Source organism: Sphaerodactylus townsendi, linkage group LG06 (assembly GCF_021028975.2).
Source record: "Sphaerodactylus townsendi isolate TG3544 linkage group LG06, MPM_Stown_v2.3, whole genome shotgun sequence".
NCBI classification, from domain to species: domain Eukaryota; kingdom Metazoa; phylum Chordata; class Lepidosauria; order Squamata; family Sphaerodactylidae; genus Sphaerodactylus; species Sphaerodactylus townsendi.
Genome location: NC_059430.1, coordinates 22,177,718 through 22,190,191, shown reverse-complemented (window position 1 = coordinate 22,190,191; position 12,474 = coordinate 22,177,718). Strand labels below are relative to the sequence as shown.

Here is a 12,474-nt window from a genome sequence, read left to right as displayed (position 1 = left end):
TAGAAGCCATCTAGTCCAGCCCTCTGCTCCATGCAGGATCAGCCTAAAGCGTAGGTGTCCAACTCGTGGCCCTCCAGATGTTCTGGACTACAGTTCCCCTCATCCCCTGCCAACATGGCCAATTGCTCATGCTGACAGGGGATGATGAGAATTGTAGTCCCTAACATCTGGAGGGTTGCGTGTTTGAAACCTGTGGCCTAAAGCATCTGTGACAAGGGTTTGGCCAACTGCTGCTTGAAGGCTGCCAATGAGGCGAATCCCCCCCACTTCCCCAGGCCACTGATTCCACTGTTGAACATCTCTCCTTGGAAAAAAAATCCTCCTAATGTCCAATGGGTAATGTTTTTTACACTGAGAGTGGATCAGCAGTGGAATTGGCTGGCTAGGAATGGATTTGAGTCGAAATCACTGTGCAAGAGTCCTGGAAGTCTACGCACGCAAGTTTACTCAAGAGGCAAGTCTTCCGGAGTTCAGCAGCATTTATTCTGTGACAATCAAGTGGAAGGTTCAGGATTTCAGCTGCAGCAGTTTAAAAATCTGGGATTCCAGATGATTTGTTGCTGGGGTTTGGCCTTGTTGTGTTTGATCTTCTCTTATGACCATCTGGTGGGGGAATGGCTGTTTTATCCTTGTGCTAATCAGCAGGCAAGCTGGGAATGAGCATGAGTCACACCCAGGACTTTGCCTTCAAAGGAGGGGGGGGGGCAGTTCAGACTTTATGTTGAAGGGGCGGCCTGTTTCCCTTTTGAAATTGCCCATGAATGGGAATGGGGTTGAGGAACCAGTGTGAAGTTTTAAGAGGCAAAGAAGTGTGAAAATAATAACACAAGTTCATGCTGATGATCTTTTTCATTCCTTACGAGCGAAGCAGATGTCTCATTTCTAAATTGGGGCTGCAGGACATCTCGAGGAAGGGTTAGATCTGCAGCTGGCTCCTATGGTTATTTGTCCCATTGAGTTCAGAGGCCTGCACAGAGAGTGAAAAGAGTATGATGGGGAAAATCCAAGGAAGGGCACATGAGATGGGAAATAAAAGTCTAGTGCAGGGGTGTCCAACTCTGGCGCTTCAGATGTTCATGGACTACAATTCCCAACAGCCCCTGCTTAACCAATTGGCCATGCCAGCAGGGGCTGATGGGAATTATTATTATTATTTATTAAATTTAATAGGCCGCCCTACCCCCGAAGGGCTCAGGGCGGTTCACAAAACAATCAACATTTGAATACAACAAATAGTTTCAGTTAAAACAATAAATAAATTAAACATTAAAACACTAGCAGCAGTGATCTTCCACAATTAAAATAGGGAGATGATGTCCGGCATTAACCCCCCAGGAGGGGACTGGCCGATATTCAGTTAGCAGATGACAAAGCTGTAAGGAGCAACAAAGGAGGGCGGACTCAGCGGCCAGCCTCACCAAAGGCCCGGTGGAACAGCTTGGGTTTACAGGCCCTGCTGAACTCCCCGAGGTCCCTCAGGGCCCTAACAGATGGAGGAAGAGCGTTCCACCAGGCAGGGCCCAGGGCCGTAAAAGCCCTGGCCCGGGTAGAGGCCAGCCACATCATGGAGGGACACTGTTGTAGTCCATGTAGTCCATGAACATCTGAAGCGCCAGAGTTGGACACCTCTGGTCTAGTGGCATCTTAAAGACTAACAGCATGTGTTTCGGTATGAGCTTTTGTGAGTCATTACTTCAGATGTCTGATGGGGAATCATAGTGGGCATCCTTTTTTTAAAAAAGGGAGGAGTTGAGATAGAAATGTTAGGTGTGGATCCTGTTAGAAATGAACATATACACTGAGGAAGGCAATGCTGTTGAGGGACCTAGTAACATTCCTTTGGATCTCATCCTATTTAATGCGTGCCTTCACGTGGTGACAGTCCCCTTCTACTATCTGCACTTGACAAATATGTCAGTCTCAACAGAAGAGACTCAATGGACGCCAATCAGACATAAGAAATCACAACAACCAGAAATCAGTTGGGGAATGTTTTAATCTCTCTCAGTCCTTAAATCGCTGTTTTACAGAAACAAACAAAAACCTTCTGTGGGAACACAAAATATGAAAGAACTAATCTGGAAAATACACACAACATGTCATCCTGGTTTGAATAAAGACTAGGGTTTTCTTACTACAATCTCTTAGCAGCTGTACAGGGGCACCACTTCTTTAGACGTTTTCATTGGCTGTCCTTGACACGTTTTATTGGAATACCATGGGCTATGAGGTCAGGGAACGTCAGCACAGCACATCGAACCTGAACTTTAGGCTACTTCTCTGTGAGCAGTTGTTATTTACCCTATTTATTCTTCATCATTATCTGTTTAAGCTTCATCAGATGTAACTGCTGACTGTTGATTTGCAAAGGGACTCACACCTAACCTTTCCACTCAGCTCCTTCCATTTTCTCCTAACAGAAAATGTATGCTTGGAAGAGTCAAAAAAGTCACACCAAAACTTCTGTGCCTTCTCTCCCTCCCCCCCCCCCTTTCAAATCTTCATAGTTCCATTTGGCATCCGGGACTGACACAGCTCCCTAGTTTCAGCTGCAAATTGCTGCTGTAGATCGACTTATCCAAGAGGTTTTTCTCCCTCTGGGTGGGTGGAGTGGAGTGGAAAGCAAAACAAATGTACCGAGAGGCTGCATCTAAGTCAAAAATATCAAAGGTCAGATTTTACCGAGACAGACGAATTCTCCGCATGTTTTGCTTTGAGAATAAAACCAAGCCTGAGCAGTAATTCTTGTAACAGGGTTGCACAAAACATAGGCAGCTAGAATTGGGGTAAGGAAGATTATTGCCAGCAGTATGTCCTTGGAGGATCACTTCTTATAATGCATGACTGTCAGTGTGACACAGTGGTTAAGAGCAGCAGGCTCTAATTTGGAGAACTAGGGTTGGTTCCACACTCCTCCACATGCAACCTGCTCGATGATCTTGGGCCAGTGACAGATCTCTCTGAACTCTCTCAGTCCATGCGGAAACGGGCAATGGGCAAACCACTTCTGAATGTCTCTTGCCTTGAAAACCCCATGGAGTTACCATAAGTCAGCTGTGACTTCACATCACTTTCCACCACCAACCAATCTGCAGCCCAGGTGGGACACCTTGACAGGAGATGGACAACCCCTGCACCTGGTTAGGGAGGAGGGTCAGGATGACATTCTTGCCTGTTTTCCAGCTCAGTTGACCAGTGGCAACCCCAGACTCTATACCCACCAAGGGTGAACGATGGGATATTCGTGAATAGATCAGGAATTTGGGAACCTCGCGGCTCTCAGATGTTCATAAACATTAATTCCCATCAGCCCCTACCAGCATGGCAATTGGTCATGCTGGTAGGGGCTGATGGGAATTGTAGTTCCTGAACATCTGGAGAGCCGCAGGTTCCCTACCCCTGACATAGACTCATCGTTGGAGGGGGCCATACAGGCTGTTGAGTCCAGCCCCCTGCTCAATGCAGGATCAGCTTAGAGCAGTGGTGGTGAACCTATGGCACTCCAGATGTTCATGGACTACAATTCCCATCAGCCAGTTGGCCATGCTGGCAGGGGTCGATGGGAATTGCAGTCCATGAACATCTGGAGTGCCATAGGTTCACCACCACGGGCTTAGAGCATCCCTGACAAGTGTTTGTCCAATTTGCTGTTTGTACCATTCTGAATACTTGACTTTGTGCTCTTTCCCAAGAGAAGAAGAGTTTGGATTTATATCCCACCTTTCTCTCCTGTAAGGAGACCCAAGGTGGCTTACAAGCTCCTTTCCCTTCCTCTCCCCACAACAGACACCTTGTGAGGTAGGTGGGGCTGAGAGAGCTCTGAGAGAACTGTGACTAGCCCAAGGTCACCCAGCAGGAATGTAGGAGTGTGGGAACACATCTGGTTCACCAGATAAGCCTCTGCCATTCAGGTGGAGGAGTGGGGAATCAAACCTGGTTCTCCAGATTAGAATCCACCTGCCCCCACTACAATAAGAGGACAAAACATATGTTAACCTAATGCAACGGTCTGCAGCCTTTTCAGAACCTGGACTCATTAAACTGGCAGCACATACCCTCAGAATCACGTGACAGGATGTGAGGAAGCCAGTGGTACGACTTTACCCGTTTCAAGTCTAGGACCATGGACAGCCCCCTTAGAGAACTGTAGACAGGACTCGTGACGTACGCTGCAGTGGGAAATAATTAAGGGTCAGATACGGAGGAATCTTCTCCACTACTGAGTGACGGTTGTTTGATGCAGCATGCCTGGAAAAAGAGACGGGCAGGGTGGTGGTTTTGTCCTGCACCCATAGCAGGTCCTTCCAAAAGCCAACCAAAAAGTGGTGGTCCTGTAAGGGTCTTCACTAATCAGCAGCTAGAGCTACTTCGCTATCCGGAAAACCCTCCTGAAGATGAATAACCATCTCCCTGCTGACACCTTTCATTGCTCCTGCAGAGGCCTGGCCATAACTTGCTCGCTTTGCTGTCGCCCTGCAGATAAAAGACAACAAAGTGAAATAAAAGACAAAGAAGAGGGCCAAAAGACGCAGGCTGCTTCCAGCTGGGATCTGTACAAGAAGGGACTCTCTTGTTTCGAAGCCCTCCAAAACGGGGGAAGCCGCTTCCCAGAACTCCCTGCTCTCACAGAAACTGAAGCATCTGGACAACGGAGAATGCTTTTAGGTAAGTTGAGGACCTATGATGTGGGGCTTTTGCTTAGGCTGAACATTGCCTCTCAACAGTTCTCTCCTAGTAGGACAGACTGGGTTACTGTGGTGTTCTTTTTGAGGCTTGAAGGAACTGAGGTGTTCACTTGGTAGTGAAAATGTCAACCATGGATCCCTAACAGAGTGTCTGTGGGTGCTGTGGTGCTCACTGACAGTTTTTCTGGTGCCCACCAAGTGTTTTCCGATGGGGTTTTGTCCAGAAAGGCTTCTGATTGGCCACTGGAGATTTGATTGACTGTACAGATTTTCAGAAACGTTGCTTTTGACACCAGCTGCCAAAACAGCACAGGAGTCTTCATTGTGTGACTGAAGGTAAGCTGCATGAGTCATTTTTGTGGCTGGCTCTGCCTCCTGTGGCGGCCATTTTGTGGCTGCGCCCCCCATGCTGTGTTAGAATGCCAAAGGTGCCTGCAGGTCGAAAAGTTTGGGGAACTTAGATTGGCCAAAATGCCCATTTGCTTTACAAATGCCTTCTCCTTGCTTTCTTCGCCTCAGCAAAAAGAATCATGCATTTAGGAAAAGAGCTTATTGGATGTAGTGTCTGCCCTTGGTGTGAAAACAGCTCTCTTGTTTCCTTTTGCTAGGTTCAGTCTTGTATTATTTATGCTGCTATGCACTGAACAGCTTGCTCCTGTCAGAGCTATGTAAAACTTCTGTATGCAAAATGAAGTGCTGAGGGGAAGCTAGGTATGCATGTTAGAGTGAATTCTTTTAAAAATGATGTTCACACAATGAACACGTTGACAAATTTGTCTGAAGTAAATTTATACTTCCCATGTAGTATATATATGTCACTGAATCCTGACTTTCCTATCTTAGCTAGAGGGAGTAAATGAACACAGACCACATGTAAAGCAGTGGGGTTGATTTAGATGTGAACTTGCTCTGTCTACTGGGTTGTTGTGGGTTTTCTGGGCTGTGTGGCTGTGGTCTGGTGGATCTTGTTCCTGTTAGGAACAAGATCTACTAGACCACGGCCACGCAGCTTGGAAAGCCCACAACAACCAGTTGAGTCCAGCCGTGAGAGCCTTCGACAATACATTACTCTGGCTAGTTTAAATATTTGAAAGAAAGTGGTTATGTAAGTAGTAAGTAGAAGTCGAGTTGCTTGTACACAGCACTGATTGGCTCTTCCTGTCTATAATGTCTGCAGAGAACTCCTTCCCTCCACAACTGGAGAGGCTTTCAACTTTTAAAAAAGATAAAAATAAAACCACTTTTTAAAACTGGGGCTTGGAACAGAGCAATCAGGCAGGGTTTTAAGTGAGGAAGTGGTCATTAGGATACTTTTAGAAGCTTAAAGTTAAGAACCAGCCCTCCAAAATCGTGCCTGAAAATGAACCGACGGCTGGCAAAGTGCTGTACGCTGACAGGGCATGTTCTCAGTGTAGTAATCTATATGCTAATTGTAACATGTGGCCCCCATCTGCAGATACCTAAATCTGTGGATCAAGGCCACATAGACACCAAAAAGGCTTTTCTGCAAACTTGGGGGATTGCAAGGGTTTTGTAAAGGATTCAATGGTGTTGATGTTCAGAACAGCCGCCTGGCCTTGACTGAATTCCATAACCCGGGCGATGGGCCAGCATCTGCGGCGGAGACTCTGGTGGAGGTCTTATCTCTTCGAGAGAGATGAGAACTCCGTTCCCATGAGAAACCGGGAGGGGGGATGGGATGGACAGAGTTATAACCTGTGCTTCTGGCGGGAGACTTTATTCCTGCCACATCGTGTACGTGAGCTTTCTAGGATGTCTGAATAAACGGTCTTTTACACCAAAAAGCCTTTTATTTCTGCTTCTATGGAATTCCTTACATTGTGGCAGGAATCTTAGTTCATCTATCTTCCCAGTGTAGCGGACCTCTGGTGTCTCGGCATTACGAGAGGTTGAATATTCCTGAAACTGTGGATAAAAGCGGTAGCCCCCCAAAGAGGGCTCTGAAGCTTTCCCTTCTGGATTTGGAGGAACCGGTGGGAGAACGGGTCTCGCTTGGTAACTCTTCGCCCTCAGATTAACACGAAGTCTTCCCTTACTCCGGTGGGATCGAGTGGACGCAGGAAACGATCATGTGGACTTGTAATGAGCCGCTTTAGCGCTGTTCATGGATCGGGCTTCTGTGGATCGGATACCTACCCGCTTCCGCAGGATTACAAACCTCAGATGCAACCTTGTCACGGAGGAGATGGGCCTGACCACTTTCCACGCGGCAACCCAGGAGTCCATTGAACGCATTCCTGGACTCGTGATTTTGATGATGCTCCCAAGAATCCACTGCGTGGCATAGTACTGGGGCCCGCCCGGCGACTACCGTTGAAACCGGGACTATATCGGGGATTGGGAGGGGTATCCATACTTTAGCTTCCGATCGGACCCTTCTGATCCCGGATCAGCAGTTGCACCTGAGGCTCTCGGATTTCGGTGGACACGGCGGTGCTGCATTCCGGCGAGGAGGAATCCGAAGCAGCCTCGCCTTCCCATCCGGACCTATTTTCCTCCTTCCGTCCAAAGAGAGCTGGGATGAGGAAGTAATGACTCGCGTAGATGCCCAGGAAGCATTGGCCCGCGGAACGCCAGCTATGGGAAGAGGAAATATGAGCAGCTGCAGCAAGAGCTTGAAAACCTGCAAAAGGACCGGGAACAGCAGCGAAAAGAAATCCAACTCGAATTGGACCGTGCTAAAGACGCGTTGCAACGGCAATAATATATGCAGAATCTATCGGTCCATGATAAGGTCCTGGAACACTCCAAACTGGACTTAGAGCTGCCAACGCTAAAGCTGCTAAGGCTGGCGCGCGCGGCGCTAAAGTGAACTAACTGCAGCCATTCAACGAGACTAACTGGCCAAACTGGAACGAGAGAAAGCAGCTTTGCACGCGCTATCAAGATGCCTTTGACTTTCGCAAGGAAAGAGACTTTAGCCGCCTTTGAAAAGGAGCTGAAGAAGAAGCAGGACAAGATGCCCTGCTGGAGTCTACGCCATACTGGTGCTGAAAGCCAACGCCAGAGGGGCGACGCTTCTGGGTCCTGCTACTCGCCAGATTCGCTAATTCTTCCAAAGACCTGCTTCTACCAGAGCATTCAGCGGCGCCGGCGTCGGTAATTCCCACCTCCACCGGATTCCGGCTCTCAATCCTTATGAATCACTTCTTAGCTGGCGCCGAGGGCCGTGGAGAGAGGATATTACAGACCTTCCAATACCTGCCCGCTTCGATGGGACCGGCTTCTAAACGTCCCCTTACTTCATCCTGCAACTCCATGCCCACATGGAGGACTATGACGACGAAATCGGGTCTGAACAAAAAAAATAATGGACATCGGTTCCGCCCTGGATGGAGCCGCAGCTGACTGGTTTGTGACTCTTTTTGACCTGCAAGGGGAGGATACTCACACGGTGCCTGCGCTCCTCCAAGCCTTAAGGGCTCGCCTCCAAGATCCGGTGTACGCTGGAAAACAGCCATCCCCATTCATCAAATCTATATTCCAGCAAGGCAACCGCTCCTTTACCGACTCTGTCTGCGAATTTTCGTAAGGGCGGCCGCTCCGACTCCCTCCTGAGTGGCCTGAGCGCATGAAATGTGAATACTTCTCGGATGCTTCGTCGACGGCAAACTGCGAGAAACGGTGTTCCTTATTCGGATCCCACGCACTATTGCTGAATGGATCGAATTAGGATCTCTTGCCATGCCTCGCTTAGATTGCCAATGCTTCAAACCCGCCAAGCATTTACCACCGCTATGCGACTCGCAGTTGCCCTCCAGCAGCCTCTAATGAAACCACCTCGGTACCGGGCCGCCGCCGCTTGGGATTGTAAGGTTCTTTACTGTGGAGGACCGGGTCATCTAGGCCGCCAACCGCCCGAAAAAACAGAAGCTAACCGCCTCCGGCTGCAAGCATCTCTATCCGCTGCCACCACGTAAATCCTGGCCGCCTCCAACGGGCTCAGTTTGCCAGCGGTTACCGGCTACACCCAGAAGAGGGGGAAGCAGCTGTTTGCCTCTCTTCAGCCCCCCCCCATGGATATGGGTTCGACTCCAGATGCGGTGAGTGAAGGCAGCTAGCCTCCTATTACTTATCTGCCATTCTGGCCAACCCTAAGCACACTCAGAGTTATAGCCTCAGCCTCTTTGTAGATTCTGGGTGCTCCCATTGCTTTCACGCGCTCCCAAGTGGCGTGAGTAACCTTGACTAGACCGAGTCCCCCTAGCCAAGCCTTTCCACACCGCTCACCCAAATGGACGGGCAAGCCCTCTCGGGGCCGAAGGACCGGCCCAGTTCAAAAAAACGCAACCGGTTCTCCTCGGCTGCGCTGACCATTGGGGAGAAAATTAGTTTTTATTCCCTCTCTGGCTCCAGTGGCCAAACACTCCATAGTCCCAAGCATGCCATGGTTGTTGCTGTACGAACCAAAATTCATTTGGAAAGAACGGATCTCAGAATTCACTGATGAATCGAATTACTCCATCGCATTCCAATCGCTTACCAAGATTTTAGCCAGAGTATTTCAGGAGCAAGAGAATGCAATCAATTACACCCTATGTGAGACACTGGATTGCAAAATCGTGATTACAGCCAGGGGCTCAACTGCCCAAGGGTAGAATCTCAACGCATGAGTCCCAATGAGGAGAAGGAACTGCGCTCTCTTAGACAAGAACCTTTGCTCGGTTCATACGATGCATTTTAGCTACCAAAACACACACATGCTGCTCCTGTATTATTTGTTAAAAAAAAGGACGTGGTCTTTAAGGCTCTGTAAAAATGGATTTCTCATCGAGGACTCCAATGCGGTTTCCCTGTCCAATAAATACCCTTTGCCTTTTAATCAAGGACCTTTTAGATGCACAAGTAAGGGACTTGATTTTTACTTTCAAGTTGGACTTGGGAGTAGCTTACTTTGCCAGAGTCAGGATCATGGAAGGCTATGAACATTTGACTGCATTTAACACAAAATTTGGACAGTATGAATACTTAATAATGCCATTCGAAGCTAAGTGGGGCCCCCCGGAGCTTCTTATGGCCCCTCATCAACTTAAGTTCTACATGATTTATTATACAAGGGAGTAGTGGTGTACTTTAGATGATGTTTTAATTCTATTCACAAACCATGGATATATGAAGCCTTGGTTCGGGAAGCATTAAAACGCTTTGCTCAACAACTCCCTCTTTGCAAAACTTAAATGCTGTTTTCACCTAACTCTCCATCGACTATTTGGGCTAATGGATCTCTTCCTCGAGGGGCTAAAAATGGATCCTGCTAAGATTGAGGCAGTCCTCCAATGGCCTGCCCCTACCAATCGGAAGTGGAACTCCAGTCTTTCCTAGGGTTTGCTTAATTTCTATCGTGACTTTATACTCCCAATTCGCTGAACTGACTCTCCCACTCACAGACCTCTTACGCACTAAGGGTAATTCCAGGCTGCCATTCTTCTTGGTCTAAAGAATGTCAGACAGCTCTTCAACATTTAAAATCAGCTTTTACTAACGAACCTATCCTAAAACACCCTTGACCCAGATCTTCCCTTTTGTGGTTCACGTGGATGCCTCTCGGATAAAAGCGCTTGGTGCAGCCTCCTGTTGCAGAGAAATAAAGCATGATAGGCTTGTTCCGCGGTGCTTATTTATCAAAAAAATTCTCCGGTGCTGAGCCTAACTGGACTGTAGGGGATAAAGAGATCAAGTGCCAATGTAGCTAGCTCTCCACTTGGCGCCACTGGCTGGAGGGGGCTAAACACCTCTTCTTTCAAGCTCTACTCCGATCACAAGAACTTGGCACGCCTCTTCCACCAAGATGTCCGCAAAACAACTCCGCAATGCATTTTCTCGCTTCTTCACTGTCCATTTTTTCCCCGGAAAAACTAATAAACTGGCTGGATGCGCTCTTCAACACCGAAGTGGAGCCGCTTTACGGGATATCCTGGCCGCGCACTGTTCTCTCCCTCTCCCACCAGCTGGCTGTCACTCGATCTCAGACGCCCACTCTTCCTTCTCCACCCATGCCTCGTAGCCTGATCTCTTTCCTACGAGAACTCGAGGAGGCGGGCCAGCGCGAGCCACCAGTGGAGGAAGGTGACTCCCAACCACGCTTTGAGAATGGTGTTTGGAGGCGGGGGGATTGCTGGTAATGCGTCTCCTCCGTAAGCAGGTTCTCGAGGCCTGTCAGTGATGCTCCGCTATTGACATTTTGGCTTCCTTTAAGACTCTGCATTTGGCCCGCCGCCAATTTTGGTGGCGCGCGATGCGCAAAGACATTGAGACATATATCAAAGGTTGCTCTGTTTGTGCGGAAGCCAAATTGCCTGAAAAATCCCCATGGTTCGTGCGTGGAAGCCTCTCCCGGCGGCCTCCTCGCCTCTGGGAAGTCATCTCCATGGATTTTATTACACGGATTTGCCAGAAAGTCAAGGCAACATGGTCTTCTGTGGGTAGTGGTGGATCTATTTTCCGGCAAGCCTATTTCATCCCATGTGCTTCCATCCCCTCCGGCTTCCTAAGCTAGCGCCAGCTCTGTTCATTCAGCATATTTATCGCCTTTACACTCTTAAGGTTTCATCCAACCTCCAAAGTTCTGGAAAGCTTTCCTGGGTTTGTTGGGGTCATTTCCGGCAATTGCCTCTACCACGCTCAAAGTGACGGTGAGTCGGAGAGAATCTAACAGAACCCTGGAATAGTATTTACGCGCAGTTGTTCAACTATCACCAAGACAACTGGTGCGAAGTTAATTCCTGCTTTGCAGAATAATAATGTTTCTACAATAATGTCTATATAGTACAAAACCCTTCGAAATTGTGTCTGGTCGGTCCTTCCCTCCGCTGCCGCAGAATTAATACCTGCAGAAGGCTTGAATCCTCCAGGAGTTCCAACAGTGGATTTCATCTCTGGTCGAGGGGTGAAAAAATCGTCCAGACCGCCTTTACAGCAGGCTAAAGATTCCCAAAAACTTGCCGATAAGCACCGGCCGGATTTCCCTTTACGCGGCGGTTTCTGGGTATATTTGTCTACCAAGAATCTCTAGAGACGCATATAAATTTTCAAAACTGGGCAAAAGACTGACCTTTTAAGATTTACTAAAGTGATTAATGATGTCACTGCCCGACAGATTCTGGCTCTGACTCTCTAAGTAATATCCATCCTGTCTTTCATTCCAGGTTTGCCTCAAGGAGGCCCCCGCTTCCGATGCCTGGCAATTTTACCTCACGGAGACCTCCGACTATGATTGATGGCCACAAGCATTACTTAAATTGACGTTTCATCCTGGACTCTCGCTTTAATCGCAAACGCTTGCGTACATTTAGTCTCTTGGGTGGGATATTCTTCTGGGTATAATCAATGGGGTTATCCCGAAAATATTGACGTTCCTTCATTTCTGCTTTCCACCGCGACTCCTTTCCGCACAAACCTGGGGGGGGAGAAGTTTTTTTCTTAAGGGAGTGCAGAGTGTAAAGGATTCAATGGTGTTGATGTTCAGAACAGTCACTTCTGGCCTTGGATTGAATTCCATAACCCGGGCGATGGGCCAGCATCTGCGGCGGAGACTCTGGTGGAGGTCTTATCTCTTCGAGAGAGATGAGAACTCCGTTCCCATGAGAAACCGGGAGGGGGGGATGGGATGGACAGAGTTATAACCTGTGCTTCTGGCGGGAGACTTTATTCCTGCCACGTCGTGTACGTGAGCTTTCTAGGATGTCTGAATAAACGGTCTTTTACACCAAAAAGCCTTTTATTTCTGCTTCTATGGAATTCCTTACAGGTTTGCAGAAAAACCTGAAAT

The 12,474-nt window shown here is 48.3% G+C and overlaps 1 protein-coding gene across 1 annotated transcript in view; it reads left to right on the top strand.

Annotated features, from left to right (window-relative positions):
* The window catches only part of CALD1 (caldesmon 1), a 121,165-nt gene that overhangs the window by 85,300 nt on the left and 23,391 nt on the right, over positions 1-12,474 (top strand). The window contains 2 exon segments of the mRNA XM_048501512.1: positions 4,480-4,622; positions 4,625-4,665. Of these exon segments, the coding sequence (XP_048357469.1) occupies positions 4,480-4,622; positions 4,625-4,665 (184 nt within the window).